Genomic DNA, 24,000 nt, shown 5'->3' on the forward strand with positions numbered 1-24,000 from the left:
GGCTATGGGAAGCAATGGAGTCCATTTCAATCCACTGCTCAGCTGGACGCTCGCTGAGGCTGGGACTCAGGAGAGGTTAATGGATTGCGTCAGAAAAACCACCTCCCGGATCTCCCCAAGAGGTGATCTTGCTGGAGACAGAGAGAACGTGAACCACCATGCTTGCAGGCCAGGTCAGAGGGCTGCAAAGAAGCCGGCGGCTCTTGCCCAGCCTGGGGTGCCACCTCGGAAAATGGGGACGCCAGAGTCATCCTACCTCAGTGACAGACCCCGAAGTCAGCATCCCCCAGGGACTCAGAGAACTACAGCCATCCCAGGCACAGCCAGGTGAGTCGGGACGCCCCACGGCTCGGGTCAGAGGGGCTTTGGCTCAAAGCTGCAGCTCCATTATGAGGATGGGGCCACGCCTCTCTCTGCTGTCACTCAGAGCCCTCACCTGCGCCCACACTGCAGGAAATGCGGGCCCTCAAATGGTATAAAGAAGAAGGTCATGGCACCCTTCTTCGAAAGAGACTAGGGGGTAGGGTTCTTTCTCCTGAATCAAATAAGCCCCTTGGGTGATCCTCGACAGGACAGAGGGCTGAAGGGCATCCAGGTGGGGTGACACACCTGCAGCCCGCAGGAGAGCATCTGGTCAGCACTGACTCCGTCATCTTCTCCAAGGGCATTGGCATGCCAAAGTCTATTCCACGTGGGGAGGGGGTGGCGGTGCCCATTCCCTCTCCAGGACCCCTCCCAGTCTGGACGAGGAAGGCAGGGCCCCTGCTCATCACCTTGCCTTGCCTTTTACCTCTAAATGACACCTGTTTGGGCAACTCCAGGAGGCCAACATGGGGCATCTACTCATCTCCTGTGGGATGGCCTGCCCTGCTGTGAGCAGGGGTGTCATCGCGTGTGATGAAACGGACATCCCGTCAGATGTGTGCTGGACCACTCTCGGCAGCATTATTCCAGCTGTGCCCTGGCCCCTCCCGCCCCCTCTGCTTTCTAGGATTTGGGGGTGGGAGGTGGTTAAAACAGAGAGGAATGTCCCTCTTGTATGTCTATCTGTTTTCTAATTTTTTTTTTTTGCAGTACGCGGGCCTTCCACTGCTGTGGCCTCTCCCGTTGCGGAGCACAGGCTCTGGACGCGCAGTCCCAGCAGCCATGGCTCATGGGCCCAGCTGCTCTGCGGCATGTGGGATCTTCCCGGACCGGGGCACGAACCCGTGTCCCCTGCATTGGCAGGCGGACTCTCAACCACTGTGCCACCAGGGAAGCCCCTTTCTAATCTTTTGAAAGTTAAAAAAATGTGGAGACAAATCCTATGTGATACCCCCTTATATGTGGTCCCTAGAGTCGTCATGGAGATGAAGAGTGGAATGCTGGGTGTTAGAGGCTGGAGGAGTTAGTGTTTAAGGGAGACAGAAAATCAGTTTGGGAAAATGAAGAGTTCTGGAGATGGATGGTGGTGATAGCTGTGCAAGCAATTGTGAATGTACTTAATGCCAGAGAATTGTCCTGTTAAAAACAGTTAAAATGATCAATTTTATGTTCTGTATATTTTACTACAATTTTAAAATTTTTAAAAATACATTGAAAAAATATGGGGACACCAAAAGCTGGGCCTAGTGCCCATTTGCCCAGTCCTGGGACAGTCTCCGGCTTGAGCTGCTGCCTGCTGTCCCAGCAGCAGGATGACCACCGCGCCCCTCTCCACCCTCAGGAGGGTCCAGGGTGGGGCTGTGAGCCACAGGGCCTCCTTCCCTAAGAAGGAAGGTTTCCTTGAGAACTGTAGCCTGGGGCTGCTCTCCTGTCCTTTCTTGTGACCTTAACCAGACAGATCAAGGGAGGTGCGGCTTCTGCTCCTTCCCTGGGGCTAGTGTCTCCTAGGGGTTTTTCCAAACAGATATTATCTGCCACTTAAAAGTCTCCAGTGCTTCTACAGTGTCTCCTCAGATTCTTCAGGACGAGGTCCCGCCCCTTCTTCCCCCATCCCTCCCTCTCCCTCTCCCTCTCCCCCTTCCAGGTGGCACCCTGGCCTCAAATCGCAAATCTCCTACCTGAAGTCCCCCAAGTTTCTGCTGACGGTCACCTCCCTGGGGAGGCCTTTGCGGATACCCTCTCCTTTCCTAAACATGTTCTCTGTTTCATTTCTGTTAGAGCATCGGTTCTACGGCTCCTCAGGCACAGGACGACCTGCACTGGTTTGTATCTGAGCATGTATATGTCACATATCACCCAAGTGTCACAGGGTGCCTGCCAGGTCCACCTAGGTTTGCCCAGGTGCCAGCTTGGAGCCTGGCCTGGGGAGAAAAATCAACACTGGATGAAACTCGGAGAAGAGGCATCTCTGTGAAAGGAGCGTTGTCCTTATACCCTTATCTGCCTGGAATGACCTTCACATGTTGCCTGTCTGGGAGGATGGATGGAGGGGCTCCTGGGCCACATGGGGGCCAAGCCTCTTCCAAACCTTCCAGCATCTGCTTCTATCTGGCATCTCAGGATGAAAAAAAAGGAGAGAGAGAGAGAGAGAGACAGAGAGAGAGAGAGCGATGGCTCCAACTCTGCGCCTTGAGTTGCCATTGGAACAGCAGTGCTGGCTTCCTGCAGAGGTGACTGTCCCCTGCAAGAAGAAGGAGGGGTCTGAGGCTACCTGGCCATCTTCCAGGCCTGCCCTACATTCCAGCTGAAACCGGGCTGCTTACACTCAGCTCGTGGAGGAGGGCTCGGGTTTTTCTGCTCCAAAGGCTCAGAGCCTCTCAGCCTGGCAATAACCCTGGAAGGGGCGGGAGGGGGAGGTGCGTCCTGCTTGGAGAAGGGCACCGGCGAGGTTGTGTACCCGGCGAGGGTGTGCATGCAAGACTCTGGGCCAGAAAGCAAAGCTGTGGCTGCTGAGAGATCTGAGCAATCGGATCCGGGATGAATTCTGACTTGGGAGAAACCAGTGCCCTCTGCTGCCCAGAAGGGGATGCTCGGCTCCTGGGCACCCCCGGGCTGCGAACCACACAGGGGGTCCTGGGCTTAAAGATCAGCATCAGCTTCTGCAGAACACAGAGAACAGGCAGAAGGCAGCAAGGCCTCCTGGAGCGTGGAGCCTCTAGCTAGTTTCTCCACTTCCCGAAAAAAGCTCCTTCCCCACCGGTTTCCTTGGTGCTGGTTCTCAGCTTGGGGAGAGAATGCTTTCCAGGAGGGTCCGGATGTTGCTTTGAAGAAAATGTTCCTTTGATTTACAGAAGCTGGATATTCTGTTAATGTAGTTTTTAGAACACAGTGGGAAGGCTCAGGTGCGTTTCTTGTTTTTTTTTTTTTATTAGTTATATCTTTGGCGTGTTTTTGAAAATAATAATAACACATGATTTATTTCTCACTTGCTTCGGATGCAAGAGCTTTTATGACTTGTCAGGCTGGGTTCGGAATGAAGTGGCCTTGGCAGACGGAAAGATCTGAACACTGATGAGGTTTCCTGAAGTTTACTCGCTACGTGAAAAATGACAGGAAATTAGCCCAAGAGCCAATGAAAGGTGTGTGTCCAAGTTCCCTTTCCTCGGAGCAGGAAAGGCCACCTCATTTTGTCTTGTCCAGAGCGTTCAATCAGGCTCCACCACGGAGGGGGTTGGAGGCAAGAGTTTGCCGGAATCTCTCGTAGAGGTTGAGTCTAGGCAAACAGGCTTAACTTCTGCCCAGGCTGGGTCACCCGTGTGCACAAGCCCCAGCACTGGGCGGGGCTCAGGTCCCAGCTGTACGTGTGGGTTAGCGTGCACACGCAAGACGGTGCGGTAACAAACTGCTGTAGCGTCATTAAAAATGCATTTGGAGAGGCTTAACAGTTATGCAAGAGATAAATATCTCCGCTGGCTCTTAAACCTTAATTGAATGTTTTAGTATTAATTGCTATTTATTTAAGGGACAATAAGAACCCCAGTAAATCTGAACCGTCTTCCTGGCTCTTCACCACTCCATCTTCATGTCCAGGCACTAATTGTAAGCATCAGGGATACTTTGAATCCAAATGCTTTCCTCCCAGTGAGTGATAAACAGTCCGTCCGAGACACAGAGAAGGGATGTGGAAGCATTTATCAAGGACTAACAAGGCTGCTCGCGGCATCTTCCTGGTCCGTGTCTGCGGGAGGAGATGGCTGGAGGCAGCCGTTGCCCCGAGTCTGCAGGCACGGTGTCTGAGCGTGGCCAGGCTCCCAGTAAGTCCCGTCGCCTCTTCTCACCTCCCCAAACTGCCCACCTGAGATCCACGTGAGTGGGTTGAACTCTTCCAACACAGAGGTGCCCCCTCCTGTAGATGGGGGTGGTCCTGAAATAGCTCCTCGGGCGGAGCTGGGAAGTGGGGTCCAGACACCTTCTGGAGAACATGGTCCCCAGGGCCAGCTAGGGTGGCACGTGGGGAGAGCCCACCCCACTCCTTCTGTGCCCCATGCTGCTGGAGACAGAAACAGGCTAATGGGACAGGAAGGTCTTCTGGAGCAAAGACGTGAAGAAAAGCACTTTTCCCCCCAGTTCGATTTTCTTTTAAAGCCGGGGAGGTGGTTCCAATATTCCGATGTGAATGAGGAGGTCCTCGGCCCAGGCGTTTGGAGGCTCGGGGGCTGGCCTCCCACCTGCAATGTCCCTGCCCCGCAGAGTCAGGCTGAGTGTCCCCAGCAGGGATGCCAAGGCAGCTGGAAAGCCCACCCTCATCTCCCACAACCCAAGCCTCTTCCCACTTGGGGTCGGGCCGGGGACAGAATGGGGCAGAGGCGTCCACGGGGGATGGCAGTCAAGGCTCTCTGACCGGTGGTCGGAGCATGGCCCTGGAGCCAGGTGACCTGGGGTCACGTGGCCCTACCACTGACAACCTGACTGCCCTCAGGCAAGTCACCTCCCCTCGCCGGGCCTCAGTTTCCTCTGTAAGATGCACTGCTGAGAAGACCGAATGAGTCTCTAGACATCAAGAGTGCTCCAGTGAGCTGCCATGTGAATGTCCCATTAGGGAACTGTCCCCACCCCGCCCCAGGTTGGTGCTACCTGGAGTGGAAGGCATGTCCACCTCCAGGGCCGCAGGCCTGCAGCTCTTGGAGGAAGAGAGCAGAGGTCTTTGATGCGCACGGCTGGCATCTCCCAGGTCAATGCCTTATGCGTTTATGCATTTTTGAAATCCCTACAGAGATGCTGGTGCCCACCTGGCCGCCCTGCAGAGGCCTCATCAGGCAGGCAGGAACTCCGCAGCTAACGGGCAGGCTCCCCATCGCTGGCCTGGTCAGAACTCCAAAGGGAGCTCACCCGTGGCCTTAATGAGGAATCATATCCAGGCAAAGTCACACATTTCTGGTGGATGAGCCATGCCCAGGGCATCTGGCCCTTGAATGCTGGGGACAGACCTCCTCTCACCTGCCTCACCTGCACATCTCAGCAAAGGCCTTTGGGTGGGGAGGGTCACTTTCCCTTTTAATCTCATCATATTCCTTCATCCACCAGCTGAACACAGAGCTAAGTGGATCATTTTGGCTTTGGGACAGGAAGTGAGGGCTGCAGATTTGATTTGGAGCAAAGATGCAATTCACTAGGGCTGGGATTAGGAACTGATTGATTCACACCTGCTTCTCAAAGCAGCTGGGCCCCCCGGACCCCAGCTAAGTGTTGCAAGCAGAGGCCTCTGAGGGCCCCATGTGCACCCCAAGAAGACACCACCCTCGCCCCAGGCCCTCCCCTGACTCTGACAATGGCATTTTCTGCTCAGTCCCCGTATCAGAGGATGAGCAAAAGTAAGGAAAAAAAATTTTTAAATATCAATAAGCCTAGAAATTGGGTTCCCTACTCCTGGCAGGGATCTGACGTCACACTTAGAAGGAATATCTGGGGGGAAAAAGATGCTCTCTGTGGATAAGCAGATGTCATCCTTTGAAAAACCTATAACATCAGAAGAGAAAACGATAAAAAACCAAAAACCCTGGTTGCCTCTATTGACTGTGCATCCAGAATGTGCAGTCACGGGGTGAGATGCTCTTTCCCCCAGCAGCTCGCGTGTTTGGGAGGTTCGGCACAGAAGAAAGCAATTTAACGTGAGCATCAAAGTCAATATCATTGAAAGCAAACCAAATGTTCCTATCCAGCAGAGCGTGGAAAACTCATCCTGTTTTGGTACCTGTCCCTGGCTTCAAATTAGTAGATGTCTCAACTCCTCACTTTCTTTCTTTACCATTGTCTTTCTTATCTCTTATACTTATATTTCAAAATTGTATTTTAACTCCACTCTGTGTTCTCCCACCTCTCCCCGCCATGTAAAGATGTGATGGAGGCGTGACGTCTGCCCACTAGGCTGGGGCCCTGATCTCTTCTCATTGCGGGAAATGAGAGATATACTTGTAGCTCGTTTCCAGAACCGGTGTTCCCTGCCCTACAGGCCATCCTAGGGGGTGGAACGGCACTGACGGAAACGGGCAGGGTGCCAAGCAGGGGGTTCCTGAGTCTGTTACTCCCTTCCACCAGGACATGGGGCATTTCTAACGAGTGCAGCAGAGAGACCACAATCCCAACCCTCTGGTTTGCATCCAGAACGGTGATGCCCTTGGAATTTCACCTGCCATGTCCAGAAGGGCTCCCAGTTATCCCAGAGGCGAGACGGGGGTGGGAAAGGGGAGGCCAAGGGAAAACCAATCAAGGTCCAATAAAAGAGGTACGTACCATAAAACAGACACATGGCGTCTGCCCTGCCCCCAGGAGGTAAAAAAGCCTTCGGCCAGTCAGCAGGAGATTTCAAACCATTTCTCAGACACAAAGGCCACAGGAATAAGATGCCGATCAGAAGAAGAGGGTCTGCAGTAAGCAGAAAAACGGGCTCACCAGGGCTGGTACATAACACCTGACAACCAGGTCGGCTCAGACCTGTGGCAGAAAACTGGCTTCTCGAGTCGAAAAGAATCCCAGGAAGGTGATGCTCGGCCTGGACCCACTGGCCTCCCCTCCCCACGCTGCCCAGGGCTCCCTTCTACCCTGGAAGGCCTCGGAGGACACGCAGCCTGAGGGATCCACACATGGGAGGAATCTGGTGCTGAGACCCACGGTGGTACCATCTCCAGATTTCAGTGTTTGATTTCCAGGACAAGGCAAAGCTCAGGGTCTCTGCCTCTGAGGGCAGAGATTCTACCCACTTTACTGCACATTCTAGAGAGGGCAGGGCCTGATGACTAAAACGCGCACCACCCCTGCCACCAGGTGTTTCATCCCCTTTGAGACCGAGCTACCATTTTCCAAGGCCAGTGAGACCCAACAGAGCATCGCCTTCAGCCCCAGGGCAAGAACCTGTTCCATCCAGCGCTTCCACACCAGCCAGCTATGCCCACCCTGCACTTGGACAGGGCTCTCCTATGACATAGGGGCAGAGAGAGACACAGCGAAACACCAAGACCCATCCACTCCCTTCCCCCTCTTCCCCCAAAGCCTGAAGCACTGGTTGGCCGGGATTTACATCCAGACAGGCACACACGCATTCAGTGAAATGGTTTGAAAATCCTTTTGCCAATTCTTTGTGAACTCGTCCTTCTGGAAGGCTGGAGTGCAACCCACGAGCTCCCCAAATGCTGTCGAGTAAAAGCAAAGTCATTTAGAAGGATGGTCCGGAGGCTTCTGCTCTCTGAGGTTTCTCCACCCTCCTCCTCTGGGGAGGGAGCATCTCAGATAGACAATACGGCAGAGTCTGGTGTGGAGACACAAGGAGAGGAGAAGCAGAAGGTGTTTAAGGAACACCCACTCCCTCTCCAGGACAGGACAAAGTGACATTAACTACGGGCACAACAGCTGAAGGTCCCCCCGAGTCTCCTCGACCTGGGTTCTGGGAGAAGCCCCGTAGGGCACCTTGGGCAGTGTCCCCAGCCGCCACTCCTGCCACTGACTGTGGGTCCCTCAAGTCAGCCTGGTGTCCTGCTCATTTCTTCCTAAGATCTCTAAGTTATCGGAGAATTCTTTTTTCTTTTAATTTACAAAATGATTCATGAGTGTGTGTTCCCTTTAAAAAAAAAATAGCTATTGATGTTTTAATCTAATTCCGGATAAACCTTCAGAAGCTGACTCAAGGGTTTCTTAAATATTCCCAGGGATGGTTTTAGAGGCATGTCTTCTTTGAGGGATTACATATGATTCATAAAAAGGAGTGTTTAATAACCGGGAGTCTGGTTGGTATTTGATATCTTTGCGAGATTTGCTGCTGACATTTTAGCGATGGGGGTTCAGAGATATTGACCGGGGAGGGGACCGACCGTGATTTGTTGACATTTGGGAGGCTTGAGACTGTGAGGCTGGCTTTGGAGTCTGCACCATAACGCCCGCTCAGCCTCCGCCATGCGGGATCCAGGGCCGGGTAAGACAAGTCCGTCCACCAAGCGCAGGGGTCTGGAAGTGAACCCCGGCTGCTGGATGTCTTAGCACCATTTTACGTCTACTGTGCCCCTCTGGTCTCATCTCAGCAAACTTAGCTGCCTGCGTTTGCTTGGACCATCACAAAGAGATGGGAAGGCCGCCTGACACAGATGAACAGCCCCTGCATCCCCAAGAGGGGACAGCGGCCGGGTCTGGCCCAAGCCTGTGCTTACCGGTTCCCGTTAAACGTGGATTTGTACTCCCCGGCTGGGTGCAGTGTCTCGTCGGTGTACACGGGCACAGACGCCCGGACACACTCGTGTGAACACTGGAGGGTTTCGTTATAGGCCGTGAAGATGTCCAGGCTGCTGGGCACCCGGGCGGTCGTGAAGTCCGTCAGGTTCTGGCAGCTCTCCTCCTGATGGTTTGCCTTCCGCTGGTGGCTGTTCCTGCGAGGGTTCCCGCTCTGGGCGCAGCTGGAGGAGAGAGGAGTCAGGGTGGGGGTGGGGGGATAGGCAGACGCCGAGACCCACAAACACCTCCGGCGCTTACACTTGGAACCTTTATCTCCAGGCATGAATTATACATCATTTAATATTAAATGGTAATTCCTGACCTCTTCAGAAAGATCAACCACAATCAAGCGATCAGCTCTTTTTTCAAAAAATAAAAATAAAATAAAATTTGAGTTTTAAATGTGGCCATTATTGCTGGGAGGATTAGAAGGTAAGGGGTTGACCTGTGTTATCGGAGAGCGGAGGCCTGGTTTGGCCAAAGAATGTCAGCTTGGGCAGAGGCGCTGACTCAGTTTCCCCAGGAACACCTGGATGGGATGGAAACTGTGATGGGTGCCCATGGGGAAAGCCATGTGCACAGGTCAGGGTGGCCATCGTTCATTTGGAATGGACAATGCAATTATCTTTGGGGAGAGTTAAAACTGGGGAACGCTTATCCTCAGCCCCTCCTTTGCCCAGGCTCACAAGTCGGAAATGAAACTGGACCATCGGGACCTATGGAGAGAACTGTGCTTTGTGCCCCAGGAAGTACCCACCTTAATTCCCTGTTCTTCTGGACCACAGAGGCTTCCAGACGCTGTGTAGACCAGACACGGGGGTCCCACCCTTGTTGGCCAAGGGATTTGATGGAGAAGGTACGCAGGGACCCCTCCCGACCCCCGGAGGGGCAAGTTCACAAGGATGGAAGGAAGCGCTATCCCCACAGAGGAGGGGAGAGAGGAGGAGACGGGGGGCGCCTCATCAGGACAGCAGTTCTCCTCCTTTCCCCCCCTTCACGCTCAGAGCCTTTGCGAAGCGAGGGGGCTCTGCAAGGGGCGGGAGTGTGAGCCCGTCTCCCCATAAATTGTGTTAACTTCCTGCCTTGTCTTCCCAATGAGAGGAATCCTGATTGCTGGTGGGGAACATCCACCCATAAATGGAGGTAAGAAGATGGATGTGGAAGCCAGGGGACACCCCCAAGGTCACGGAACCACTCATCCACTGCCCTGAGTTGTCCTTCCCAAAGGACTCTTTGAGGGTTTGCTGTAAACCCAAAAGTGTGGGCAAACCAAGAGGAAGCTTGCCTGCCTATTACAAAGTCACAAAGTCCGAGGTCTCCTCTGGGGGAGGGGCTTTCCCTCACCAAGATGGCCAGCGGGACTGGACCCGCTAAACATCCCTGTGGTCCAGGGCTCCGGAGCCCCTTCTCTGGACAGCCAGCCTTGCCCAAGATGCCCTGTTGGGAGCTCACAGTTATCCTTGTCATCTGCCCCAGAAAATGCCCCGGGTCCTGGGACTGCTGGCCATCAGGAGCGTCAAGGCCTCGCTAGTCTGTTCTGGGTGATGCCACTCCCCTCCCCACCCTCTCTAATCCTGGAGACTGGCTTTCTCTTGCATTTCCATGCATTTCTGTTACCTGGAGGCTGCAGGTAACAGAAGGATGGGAGGGCAGCTCCCTCCCATCAGCCTGTCTGACTTCCTACCACTGGTCAGCAGGGGGATGATTTGGGCGTATGACTCTACAAGGGCCGTTCAGCTTTGATGTTAACAGGAGCCTCGTTTGCTGGAGGAGTGACTGCAGGCAGACAGGGGCCTGGGAGGCATGCGAGCAGCAGGGTTAGCCAGAAGCTCCCTGATTTTCCCAGGGGTGTAGCAGGTGTGTACACCCAGCCAAGGCCAACCTCAAAGTAGGCCAATTTCCAGGAGGAAATAGGCAAAGACAGGCCGCCTGGAGCAAAGCAGTAACCTAGTTCAGCAGACACAGAACGGCTGTGAGAAGAAGGCAGGAGAAAGAGACCAGGACAGCCCAGGACAAGGAGGGGCAGGCAGGGACCCCACCCAGGCTGCTGGTGGGAAATAAGGATAAACTGCGCTGGGAGGGTGACATTCAAAGGTGCACTGGGATCCAAGGGATGGGCTTTGGGAACAGGACACCTGCTGCCTGAGAAACTAAGTCAAGGAGGCCGGGCTCCTGTCCTGCTGCAGAGAAAGCCACCAGAAGGGCAGTGTCAGGGAGCAACACCCTCACCAGCCAGCCAAGCTGCCCGGGGCAAAGGTGAGCGGGTTTAGCAGATCAGGAGCTGCATGCTGTTCTCCATCCCAAACAGAAACAATTCCCTGGGCTGTGAGCCGAGATCGCGTTTGAAAAGTAAGGACTTTTCTGTGCGTGCTTCCCCGGGGACCCCTACTTATCCCCGTTTCCAGGCCAGAAGGGCCGAGGATCCTTACCAGTTTTTTAAGACAAGAGTTGTAATCAGAGCAGCTATGACCATGATGAGGGAGACGGTGATGGTGATGATCTGATGGACCGCCAAACCTGGAAACAGAGAAAGGGGGAGGGGGGCAATGAAACCAGGGGCATGAGATGAAGGGGCCCAGGAAGGGGTGTGTGGCGACCTGTCCCATCAACCCGGGTCTGAATGCCGGGTCCCATCTTGTGCACACACCCTAGCAGGGGGCCCACGTTGACAGGGCCTACCACATGCTGTGGGTACCGGGGCTGCTCTCACCTGGAGCCCAGGAAGGGAAGCCCCAGCCTGGCCTCTCTCAGTCCCTGAGCTATGACCCGGCCCCTGGGCAGCTGTGTCCTTTCTTGCACCTGCCGAGCCCTTCACCTGGCACAGGTAATCACTGTCACCCCTCCTTTCTCTCCTCCCAACCTGGGTAAGTTCTGCTCCTCAAGTCTGGGCACCAGGGCAGCTGGCCTGCAAGTGGGAGCAGGGTTTGGCCAGACCCAGGAGGAGCCAGTATGGCCCAGGATTTACTGGGAAGGTGGGGAAGAGAGACATGTATGTTGACACCCTTATAGACTCAGGCACTTGGATCACTGGGGAGCATCTTCCCCTTTCCAGAATACTTTCCAAGAAGTTCACTGCCAGATGAGCTTCCAGGGAATAAAAGATCCAGGCCCAGCCGCAGATGCTTCCCGAAGTCCCAGAAGAGGATCTGCAGTCTGGCCTCGCGGCTCCGTCTCCACTTGTGTGTGTATATACGTGGTGGGGGGAGGGGACAGGGGAAATGGCAGGACAGGGACAGCAGGACTGGCCACTCCAGAAGCAGCCAGAGCCCTGACCGAGAGCTGTCTGCAAACCCCACACGAGGACCAGGATGGCAGAGGACCGGAATTCTCTCCTCTGCCCCCCTCCTCCTGTATCATCTTTCATCAACCACAGATGCAGAGGGAGAGAGAAAAGACAGGCCGGTAACACCTCTGGTCCCCTCCCTGGCTAGGTTCCTGACAATTCATCTGTTACATCCTTTCTGGGACGTGGACACTAGGGTTGAATCTGCTGGTCAGTGAGGGACACTTGAAAGGTCCAGGGCTCTGGCCCCACCCTCCTCCCGTCAGCAAGAACCACGCCTGAGGAGCTGGGGGCCAAAGGCTGTGAGGGGCTCTGCAGAGACCCCTGCAAGTGGCAGCACCCTGCCCCCTGGGAGTGCTGACTCCCCATGTTCTTTCACCTCTGCCATTTGAGTGTCTGTCTCTCTCCACTCCAGACATCCATGTGCAGAGGCCTACCCATCACACTTGAGAACTCGGCATGTCCTGGGGTGAGAACACCGCGTGTGCATGGTCCAGTGTGGAGGGTTTCAGAGTGTAAGATTTTTCTGGCGGCCTCTCAAGGACACAGTCTCACAAACAGGTGTTACGTCTCTACCGAATATGATCCTCATGGGGGGAGTTGTTAATAAATGATTCAAAGTTGGCATGACCAGAAAACAAGCTTTCTCTTCCTGGCGGCCTCTCTTCCAGGCTATTTCTGTTTGTCCCAAGGAATTCCCTTCCTGAGTCCGCAGGATAGGCACCACTTGGAAAACGAGAAAAATCCATGAATGCCATGGGCCTCTCTTCATTCATTCTTTTATGCATTGATTCAAGAATAATTTACTGAGCACCTATTGCATGCCAGTCAGTGACAGTTTTGACTAACTCAGCCATGGTGTCCACCCTCAGGAACAGATTCTCCGGTGCACATTTTTTTAAGTGGCAATGTTCACTGTTGGTTCTGGTCAATGGCTTCCCATGCACCTGTGCCCAATATGTGGCATGTACTGTAAATTTCTGAGCCAGCTTGCCTTCCCTCTAGGACTGCCAAATCAGCTTGCCAGTGGGGCTGAAAGCTAGTTATGCCAATAGGGACCACCCTCAATCTCACCATGAAGTGCCCAGCTGCCTCAGTAATCTCTATGTATTCACCAGCTTCCCTGAGACCCAACTCAGACTTTGTTGGCAGAGGGAGGTTGAAATGGATGTCCAGTTTAATGGACAACAAGGAAAGATGCCTGCTTGGTCTTCCCTCACCCTCCATCTACACAATCCTTCTGGTCCAGTCAAGAGATGGCCATGCTGTCATGAAGAGTATGTGCTCATCCTGTGTCTGTGCTTCCTGTGATGAGAAGGAAGCTGATGATGGTGATGGTGATTATGATGGTAGTGATGCTGATGATGGTGGTGATGATTATTATGATGATAATGAAAGTGGTGATGATGATAATGGTGATGGTGCTGTTGCTGATGGTGATATTGATGATGGAGTTGGTGATAGTGGTGATGTTGAGAAAGTGGTGATGATGGTGATGATGGTGATGGTGGTGGTGGTGATGATGATGGTGATGATGGTTGATGGTGGTGATGATGGTGATGATGGTGGTGGTGATGATGGTTGATGGTGGTGACGATGGTGATGATGATAGTGGTGATGATGGTTGATGGTGGTGATGATATGGTGATGACGCTTGATGGTGGTGATGATGGTGGTGATGATGGTTGATGGTGGTGATGATGGTGATGATGGTGGTGGTGATGATGGTTGATGGTGGTGACGATGGTGATGATGATGGCAATGACAATACTGATGGTGATTATAATGATGAAAGTGGTGATGATGTTGCTGCTGCTGATGGTGATGATGATAATGGTGATGGTGCTGTTGCTGATGGTGATAGTGATGATGGAAATGGTGATGGTGATGATGGTGGTAGTGATGATGGTGGTGATACTGATGGTGATAGTGAAGGTGATCGTGATCATATTGATGTTGGTAGTGATGATGGTGATCACAAGTATGCTCAACAAGTATTAGCAATTGTCAGGTGTGTGTTATCCCATTTATTCCTGGCAACAACCCTCAGAGGCAGATACAATCATCATAAATTATGGAAGTGAAAATCATCTGGGCAAGCTTGTGTAAATTCCTTGGGTCATATAGAATGTGCTGGTCCCGAAGCCCATACTAAGAGCAGTAGTATTGTATGATTTTGAGCTCAGACTTTGTTCATCTCAGTTTGGGCTTTGATCTGGGGTCCTTGCATCTTCCAAGAGAGAGGCTGGCACCTCTACCCTCTATATTCTTGAGGAGAATAATCTTCTAAATTATGGAGGCTGATGCTTGAGCCTAACCACCCCTTCCATGGATAGATCTCTTAAGGAGTGCTCCAGGCTCATTCCAAAAGCCTCTCAGCCATCTTGGCAGGTCACACCCCCAAACTCCATGGCAAGAACTAAACCATTGTTTCTTGGGCTAAACATGCCATCTTCTAGGTCGGAACAATCAACATCTATGGAGCGTAAACGAGCACACTGAATGGGAATGAGCCGACAGGAGTAGTAGGGATTTGTCCAAATTCAGGCCAAGCCCAGCTAGAGGCACTGAGAGTTCCCTTGGAAGAGCAGGGCACTCTGTGGTCCATGCTCTAATGTCTGCAGGGCCAGAGAAGGCCCCAGGCCATCACCGGATTTTTGACCTAACATCATGTTACCCAGGGAATTCTTCTGTTGAGTTGAGTATTTGCAGTGACCAAAGTCCTTGGAAGGGAAGTGTTCCATGAACAGCTGTATCTTAGATGTTTAATTCTCTCCCACTCCCTCTGTGGGTGAGGATGGGAAAGCATTGATTCTCTCCTTCTGGTGGATGAAAGAAACTGAGGCCCAGAGGGGAAGACAGTTGGCTCAAGGGACCCCCTCACTGACGACTGCAAGAATAGAAGACCAGCCCTTTGCCTGAGGTTCTCATGAATCTTTGAGGCCCTTAAGAAAGAGCCAAATCTTCACCATCTTTATATCCACCCCTACATGCCTGCCCCACCACACACATAATGCCTGACACAGTACCTTACAAGAGTAGCTGTGTGGCATATTATTAAATTGATACCTGAAAAGTAGAGAATAAAAAACTAGGGGAGCAGGGAGAAAGGTAATGACATAATTCCAATATCTGCCTTGTTCTGGAGGTCCTCCTCCTGCCTTCTGTGTGAAATTTCTCCATAGGACTTGCCAAGTTAAAATTTGGAAAAAAATGATATGTAGGTTAATAACCAGCTAGGATCATCTGGGCAGAAATACAAGAATAATATAACAGCTATGCTCTCTAGAAAGACTTCTCTACGCCTGTCTTCACACCCATGATCAATTTAATCCACTGCCTATCCTGCAGAGCCAGGACACAAGGCAATTCTCTACACTGGAGTTCCAGGGAAAAATCAAACATCGAACTACAGACGAACAAATCTGTAACCACATTCTTGGTAACAAAACTGGTTAGAGGCAAACTCCTTACTGTTCCTCAAGTACTTTTCTTGCAAAGCAAACAAACAGTCTTGTGCTTCCACTCCTGGCCCACGTGTTTTGATGGGTAACTGGGCCCCAGACATAAGGAATCAATGGCTACAAGAAGACCCCACAGACCCCACAGTCATGATGGTTGAACAAGGACCGGGTCTTCATGTGGTAAGAACGATATTTGTAGGAAGCAGATTGGAAGATGGAAACCCCGTAAGGATGCCTCATCCTTTTCCTCTCTTTGGGAGGTCGCTCCTAAGAAGATAATAGAACCACTCATGAGAAGTTGGGTAGTGTTTCAAGCATCTGTCCTATCCTTCAGGCCTCCCCAAATGCCAGGAGTTGTTTCCCCATCTTTGTAAGTCCCTTAAGTTTGTGTGGATCCTGGGTAGGCAAACCTTGACATGAAGCGCCAGATAGTAAATATTTTAGGCTTTGCGGGTAGTATGGTTTCGGTTGCAACTTCTCAACCCTGCATAAGAGAAGCCGTGGGTCATAGGCACACCAATAAGCATAGCTGTGTGCCAATAACACTTTATTCACAAAAACAAACAATGGCCAGATTTGGCTCACGGGCTATAGTTTGCAGACCCTGATTTAGGTGAATAGCTGAAGGTGGTGTGGCTGATCAACTAAATAGAAGTATAGAATCTATTTTGAATGGTTGGCTGAAGTCGGGACTCAAACTCCCAACTTTTGGTTCTGTAGAACCTTCCTGCTCTACAATCAAAGGTCTACAGTCTTCTGAGACCTCCACTGGCCACTGTCAAGGTAATTTCAAAGACAGCCAAGCCTCTGTCTTATCAAGTGGGTCCATAACAACCAGCAGTGGGCAGTTTCGCCCGACTGGGTATGTCCATGTGAAGCCAGCTTGAGAATAGATCACTCTGTGTGATACTCCATAACAGGATTCTTGATTTTTTGGAGAGTGAAGATCAGTGAGAATCTTACCAATTGAGCCCCTCCAATGGCCCTCAGAAATAATTCCGTTATGTGTCTATCTCAATTTTTCCATTAGGGTTGAAAAGAAACCTCATTGTGTAAAACACAGTAAGGACCTACCGTAGAGCACAGGGAACTTCTACTCTGTACTCTGTAATGACCTATATGGGAAAAGAATCTAAAAAAGAGTGGATATACATATATGTATAACTGACTCACTTTGCTGTACAGCAGAAACTAACACAACATTGTAAATCAACTATGCTCCAATAAAAATTAATTTAAAAAAATGTCCAGATCATAGAATCCTTGCATTGAGAGAGACCTTACCCACTGGTCTATGGACAGGGCTTGCCCTGCCACAGATGGGACTGTTCTTAAGACGGCATCCTCCAAACTTCTCTTCTTCTTGAATAATTTCTCTCAACACTCACACCTTCAACACTCACACCAGTTGTTCCCTCTGGTCAGGTCTTTGGTGCTCATTAAATAACGCAGACAGGAACATCTGTGCCATAAACTTTACTGATCCTGGGCAAGGCCATCCTCAAATAGCCTCTGTGCCAGCTGTTGGGTGGGCTGTGATTGGGTTGACAAGGTGGTTACTTTAAGGGAACCTGCACTCTAGACCCCTAAGAAAGGGGAAAAAGCAACCCACTTTCTCCTCTCCACCTTCCAAGGTCAATATTGAATTAATCTTCAAACTCTTTGCCATTCAGACATGGTTCCAGAGCACAGAGCAAGCTGTGTGGGGAGTCTTGCTCCCCTTTCCTGACAGGTGTGATTGTTCCTGCTAATTTAGGGGTTCTTTCTGCTCCTGGTAATTGCCACTGTATACTAATGTGCTAGGAATCAGCTGCCATGCAGATAATGAAAAATTATTCCCAGAATAATGGATGACGACAGATGGATTACCAAGCGCTGCATCAATCAATAGGGCTTTTATGGTTATATTTGTGGTGGTTTGTAATAAGATCAGGCCCTGAAGATTGATGGGGAAATTGGTAATCCATCTCTGGTCTGGATGAATTTCTTACTAAATGGAGCCGAATTAACTGTCCATGTGAGGAACCAACCACTGCAGGACCTTCCCTCTAGTCCTGGAGGGGTGGCGTGGGCTCATCTGGTGGTAGGTACCCTTGGATGGAGGGAGGAACAAGAGCCTGGAATTGAGGCAAAGAGATGGCATTTCTGGGTTTATAGTGGCTCATTTACAAAGCAGGGCTCTTGTGCGCCTGCATTATGGAAACAAAGACCCATTGACAAATGCATCCAAGAATGTCTGTCTCCAGGGGTTGGACAGGTGACAGTGATGACAGTGACAGGTGACAGCAATGCCAATTCCACTGCAAAGAGACCATTCCTTTTCCACAAACACTGCAAAATGTTGACTGCACAGGACGTCTTTGACAAATGGTCTCTGGGAACATGGTGAAGGTCTCAGCATCCATGGCAGGACAGGCGAGAGGCCGGCCCCATTTTCTTGAGGAAGAGGCACCCCAAGGATGAGGGGCTCTTCTGAGGCAGTCGGCCACCTGGGGGGTGGGGGGCAGGCTGCTGAGGGAAAATGTACCTTCTAAAACTGGGGCGTTCACAGAAATACAAGGACACCTGCTTGGTGGCAGGGTCACGAAGACACCATTTTCTGAGTGACCCTGAAGAGCCTTCCACGGGGTGAGTGATGGACATGCTTGAAGCCAAGACTCTGCTGAGATGATGTGTCAACCCATTGGAAGTCCCTCCAGCCTAGGGCAGGACGTCAGTGGAGAGAACACAGGCTCACCCAGGAAACAGCTGTGCTGACACCTCAAGGAATCACCCCATAAGGACCTCAGAGCCAGGCTGCCACCATGGTCCTCAGCCAGAGATGTCTGAACATGTCAGAAGGCACAGGGGATGGGGGTGGTCCCACTGGCATCTAGTGGGTAGTGATCAAAGATGCCGGCAGACATCCTACAATGCACAGGATGGCCCCATAAGAAAGAAAGATCTGGACCCAAACATCAAAGGTGCTGAGGCTGTCTGCTAACAGGAGAAATGCATGAACAACAAGAAACGGGTGTCCACTCCTCAAACCCACGTCGCACCATCTGAACTGACTTCCCCGGACACCATCATTGAGGTAGAATGAGGTTGGTGGGTCAGACACATCCGGAGATGACACCCTCTGTGGCTGCGACGTGAGAAATATGGTCCTTTCCCTGTTATGACCCCTCTTCTCCCTCCAGCCCCATCCTCACTAATAGCAGAGATGGGGCTAAGGGCAGGGGTGCAGGACTGACTCATGGGCCGCCGAGCCAATCCATGCAGTGAAGTGACTCTTGGTGGCAGTGATGCCACCCGTGGTTCTCAGTGAATCAGTTCACATGTAGCTCAGCACCACCGCATGAAGTGGGCACAAAAATGCTCCCCGTTTCCACAGGGAGGTTGCACAGTGCAGCCTGGGAGGTCTCCAAGGCCACTCTCAGCTTCAATAATTCCCTAGAAGGACCCACAGCATTGAACAAAGCTGTTATACTCCAGGTACGGTTTATTACAGGTAAAGGCTACAGATTAAAGTCAGCAACAGGAAGAGTCCAGGAGAGACCAGGAGCTTCCAGTCATCCTGCCAGTGGAGGCATGGACAGCACTGATTCCTCCCAGTGACCATGGTGACAACATGCATGGGGCATGGCTGGCCAGTGAAGATCCCCTGAGCCTGGCTGTCCAGATTCTCGGTTGGTGCTTGGTCACGTCCACATGGCTGACTTCCCACATGTGGCTGGCCTTGGTTTCCAGCCCGTCCAGAGGTCAGCCGACACAGTAGCCCAAGGCCCCCACCGTAAATCCCCTTATTAGCATAGACTGTGTGCCCTGTCCAAGGTCCCAGGTAAACATTGACCCTCTTATCAGGCAGGACATTCCAAGGGTTGAGAGGTGACCTCCCAGGAGGTGGGGTCAAGAAATTTCCTTTGAGGGCTTCCCTGGTGGCGGTGGTTAAGAATCTGCCTGCTAATGCAGGGGACGTGGGTTCGAGCCCTGCTCTGGGAAGATCCCACATACCGTGGAGCAACTAAGCCCGTGTGCCACAACTACTGAGCCTGCGCTCTAGAGCCCACGAGCCGCAACTACTGAGCCCACGTGCTGCATCTACTGAAGCCTGTGTGCCTAGAGCCTGTGCTTGGCAACAAGAGAAGCCACCACAAGGAGAAGCCCACGACGCACCGCAACGAAGAGCAGCCTCCCCCCACCGCCGCAAATAGAGAAAGCCTGCGTGCAGCAATGAAGACCCAACACAGCCAAAACTAATAAATTAAAATAAATAAATTAAAAAAAAAAGAAATTTCCTTTGAGCAAGCTTAACCCTTTATGCACACACAGCCGAGACTCAGCAAACACGGGACTCGAACCCAAGCAGGCTTTCTTCGGGCCTGTGCTTTAGCTGCTCCCCTGAATAGCCCACTGGAGCACCGCTGTCCTTTCTCTGCATGCATTGGCCAGTGGCCGTGGAACCATGGTCCTGGGATGATGACATGCACTCTGCTCTCTGCAGCCTCCAAAAGGGACTTGACGTTGGATAACGTCTCCTGACATTAGCCTCAACTAACGCTGTCCCATCCCTGGGTTGGCCACATCTGGGGGCAAGTTCCTCAGTTGAGAACTTCCTTTGCTTTTGGAGACTTGAACTTGAGAACCCAGTGCTGCAGATGAGGAGACGGAGGGAGACTGAGGCCTAACACGGTCACACGGCAGCCAGATCTAGACCCCAGCGGATGCATCCAGCTACCTTCACTCTTCTCAGCACCGTCTTCTCAGCCAAATCCTAGCTCTGTCCCACCTCAACCTGAAGGGCAAGCTCTGCCCATTCAGACCTGGGATCTTAGGGAGGGTGGGGTGCGGGGCACAGAGAGCTTGGGAGACCCCACTCACAAGCAGCAGGGTTTGCTCCACGTTATGGGGCTGAACTGTGTCCCCCCACTCCAAATGCAGATGTTGAAGCCCTGATCCCCACTGCCCTAGAACATGACCTTGTTTGGAAATAGGGTCGTTGCAGCTGTAATTCGTTAAGATGCGGTCATGCTGGAGGAGGGTGGCCCCTAATCCAGTATGACTGGAGTCCTTGTCAACAGGGGAAATTTGGACACAGACACACGCAGGGAGGAGACCGGAGTGATGCTGCCACAAGCCAGGAGAGAGCCCAGGACGGATGCTTCCCCAGCTCCTTCAGAGGGAGCACGGCCCGGCCAACACTGGCCTCAACTTCCGGCCTCCAGAACAGTGAGAGGATAAACTCTGCTGTTTAAACACCCCCAGGCTGTGAGACAGGATCATGGGGGCCCCGGGAAGCTACTACACCTTCTGAGCCTTGTGATGCTCAGGGGGTCACTTAGGGTCGGGAGGCCCAGAGCCTCCCCTGCATCTGTAAAATCTCGATCCCCTCACAGCTGACTCCAGAGCCACAGTCTCCTTTTCTTTCTTTTGCCTCCCTCACCCTACACCCTTCAGCCAGTCCCCCGACTGGGCCATCACACGGGGAGGTGGCCGTGCACTCACAGGCACAGTCTTAACCGCACACGTCACCAGTCTCAAGACAGCCGACACTGGGACGCGTGATTTGGTCCCTCTGTAGTGGATTGAACAGTGTCCCCCCAGAATCCACGTCCGCCCAGAACCTCAGAATAAAACCTTATTTGGAAATCAGGTCTTTACAGATTTAATGAATTACTTAAGGATCTGGAGATGATGTTATCCTAGATCCAGGGCGGGCCCTCAAAGCAATGCTTGGTTATCCCTTATAAGGCATACAGGAGAAGAGGACACAGAGAGAACAGGGAAGAAATCCACGTGAAGATGGAAGCAGAGGCCAGAGGGATGCGGCCATAAGCCGAGGGACTGCAGGCGCCAAGAGCTGGAGCAACAAGGAGGATCCTCCCTGGATCCTCTGGAGGGAGCGCAGCCCTGAAGACACCTTGCCATTGGCTCCTGGGCTCCAGACCTTTGAGAACACATTTGTATAACTTTATACCCCCAGCCTGTGCCCCAGGACACGGACACACTCGCTTTGCCTCAGTTTCCTCATCTGCAAAAAGATCCCAGGGAAGGTTTATTCGGGGGATACAGGCAGTCATTAACTGCTCTCTCCTTAAGGGCAGGCATCCTCCTTGTGCAACTGTGAGGCTGGTCCTGGACAGCCCTGCTTCTTCTCTCCCCTATGGCAACAAATTCCCTCTGGAGATGGTGTTAAATGCAGATCCTGACTCAGCCGGCCTCCCACCCAAGGGGCTGAGATCCTGCATCTCACCTGCTCCTGGGGCCGCTGATGCCACATTCAGCGTAGCAAGGCCTTGGAGCAGAGGTCAGAAAACTGGGCCACGTCCCGCCCACTGACTGACATTGTAAATAAAGTTTTATTGGCACAAGGCCACGTCCATTCATTTACATGTTGTCTAAGGCTGCCTTTGTGCTACAAAGGCAGAGTTGAGTGGTGTGGCCCAAAAGCCTAAAATATTTTCTGTGTAGCCCTTTATGGGAAAGTTTGGGACCCCTGCCCTAGGGGACAGCACCAGAGTGCATGTGGCATGACTGGAGGGGTGGGTGGGCAGCTAGAGAGAGTGAGGGGTGACCTCTGTTACCCTGCCCACCCTTTTCTCATGTGCCTCTCTTACTGCATGACCACTTGGGTCAGAGGGTAGAGCCATAGGGTCGCACCTTTCAGCAAGTGGCAAAGGCTCGGGAGGGTTTCTGAACTGGATTTAATGGCTATGCACGCGGGTCACCCATGGAAGCCAGGCCCCATCCATCTGGCTGCTCGGTTGGTCTCCGATTCAGTGGGCAGCAGCAACCAGGATGCTGAAGGGGGCCCAAGAAATGGGTCCCCAGCCTGGGGCCCTGGCCACCCCGGACATGGGGGTCAGATCTGCTCATTAACGGCAGCATTGTTTCCAGCAAAAAGGCCAGTCCCCGAGGGAAATGCAAACCACGCAGAGGGGATGGAGTCCTGAACTTCCAGGCAGTGTGCACATCGGGGCGTCTTAAGTGTGTCACCGTCCCCACCTCTCCCGTGTTGTTTGCTGATCCCCCCCAGAACGTGGAGGCTCATATAGGTACACACGTGCACACGCTCACAGGGCCTGCACACTCACACGTGTGCGCATACCCACGCGCGCGCACACACACGCTGAATTCATTGCTCCTCCCATTGAAGAACAAAAGCAGCTGATACTCAGCTTTGAGCTCAGTAGCCAAAATGGAAATGACCCATTTCCTTCGCAGAACTCCCAACAGCATTTGAATATTTCAACAAAGGAAGGCAGGCTGGGGAGGGGCGTCTTGCGGGGGGCAGCCAGCGGTATTGCCTGATGCTAAGGAGAGGTGGCGCGGCGGGGCGGGGGGCAGGGGGCAGTGGAGGGACACACACGGTGCCCCACCAGCCAGCACTTCCGAGAGCACAGGACCTTCTGCTGTCAGAGCGGCATGGTCCTGGGCCCCCGGCAGCTGGAGCTCTGGGTCCCACGTGTCAGCTGCAAAGTCTGTGACTAGATTACTCGCCATCAGAACCAGCACCCACCATCGGGACGGAGTCTATATTTAGCCCATAGAACGGTGAATGGCTCAAACCTCTAGGCAAAGAGTGAGGCCTGCCCATCTACCCCCCAGAGCCACCCTCACGATGCCACCTGCATGTTCCCATTTTGCAGGCCTGCGCTGCCAGGGCTCCAGACCAGGAGGTGGCGCACAGAAGGTGTGTGGAGGATAGTGGCACACATCCTGGTGATCGTGACCTCGAGGCTCAGGCTGCCTTCCTGCTACAGGAGAGGGCTGGGCCTGCCGGCTCAGAGCGTGGCCCAGAACAGACTCCCTACAAACGTGCCCCAAATAAACAGGAGGACCAGCGCTGCATCCGTACCAGAAAGCCCCAGGGTGCCGGGAAAGGTGGGAGGGATAAATTAGGAGTTTGGGATTAACATACACACACTACTATACATAAAAGAGATAACCAACAAGGACCTACTGTACAGCACAGGGAACTGTACTCAATATTTTGTAATAACCTATAAGGGAAAAGAATCTGAAAAAGATTATATATATATATATATATATATATATGCACTTTGCTGTACACCTGAAACTAACACAACACTGTAAATCAACTATACTTCAATAAATAAATAAATAAATAAATAAAAGCCCCAGGATGTTCAGAGATACCACAGCCTGGTTCCCACTCACCGTCCAGTCCCAGAGGCTTTAGTTCCACTAATCTTTTTATTTAAGGCTCTCTTTTAGAACACATTCCCTGTGCCCCAGACACCTCTCCAAATCAGACAGATGGGGGCCCAGACTGTGGGGTATTTACCTCCCTGTGGTGTGTGACCTTGTCCCCTCTCCATTTTCAGTGGTGTTTCGGCGTGTTGACCGTGGCCCAGGACACACATGCCTGTCTGATGGCTCCATCCGAGAGGAGCAGACCTAAGCGTGGCTCCGCAGTCAACAGGCAGATACCAGGCGAAGGACAGAGTGAGTGATTCTCGGATGCCGGCTGAGTACTGGAGGGGGATTCAGCAATCTCAGACAGAAGACCCCTCGCAGGTCGGTGTGTCACAGGTAAGGACAGTCATGGGACAGCGACAGGTGTAATAATGAACTCCACCACGTTTGGACCTGGCTGGACTTGCATTCCGACCTCAGCTCTGGAGCTTC

At 52.4% G+C, this 24,000-nt stretch overlaps 1 protein-coding gene across 1 annotated transcript in view; it reads right to left on the reverse strand.

The window, feature by feature from the left end:
• Nucleotides 1-6,713: 6,713 nt before the first annotated feature.
• The window catches only part of AJAP1 (adherens junctions associated protein 1), a gene marked incomplete at both ends in the record, with an annotated part of 107,827 nt that continues 90,540 nt past the window's right edge, over nt 6,714-24,000 (reverse strand). The window contains 3 exons of the mRNA XM_082674189.1: nt 6,714-6,786; nt 8,559-8,801; nt 11,049-11,136. Of these exons, the coding sequence (XP_082530315.1) occupies nt 6,714-6,786; nt 8,559-8,801; nt 11,049-11,136 (404 nt within the window). The remainder of the gene's footprint in view (nt 6,787-8,558; nt 8,802-11,048; nt 11,137-24,000) is intronic.

Source organism: Grampus griseus (assembly GCF_964374135.1).
Source record: "Grampus griseus genome assembly, chromosome: 1".
NCBI classification, from domain to species: Eukaryota; Metazoa; Chordata; class Mammalia; order Artiodactyla; family Delphinidae; genus Grampus; species Grampus griseus.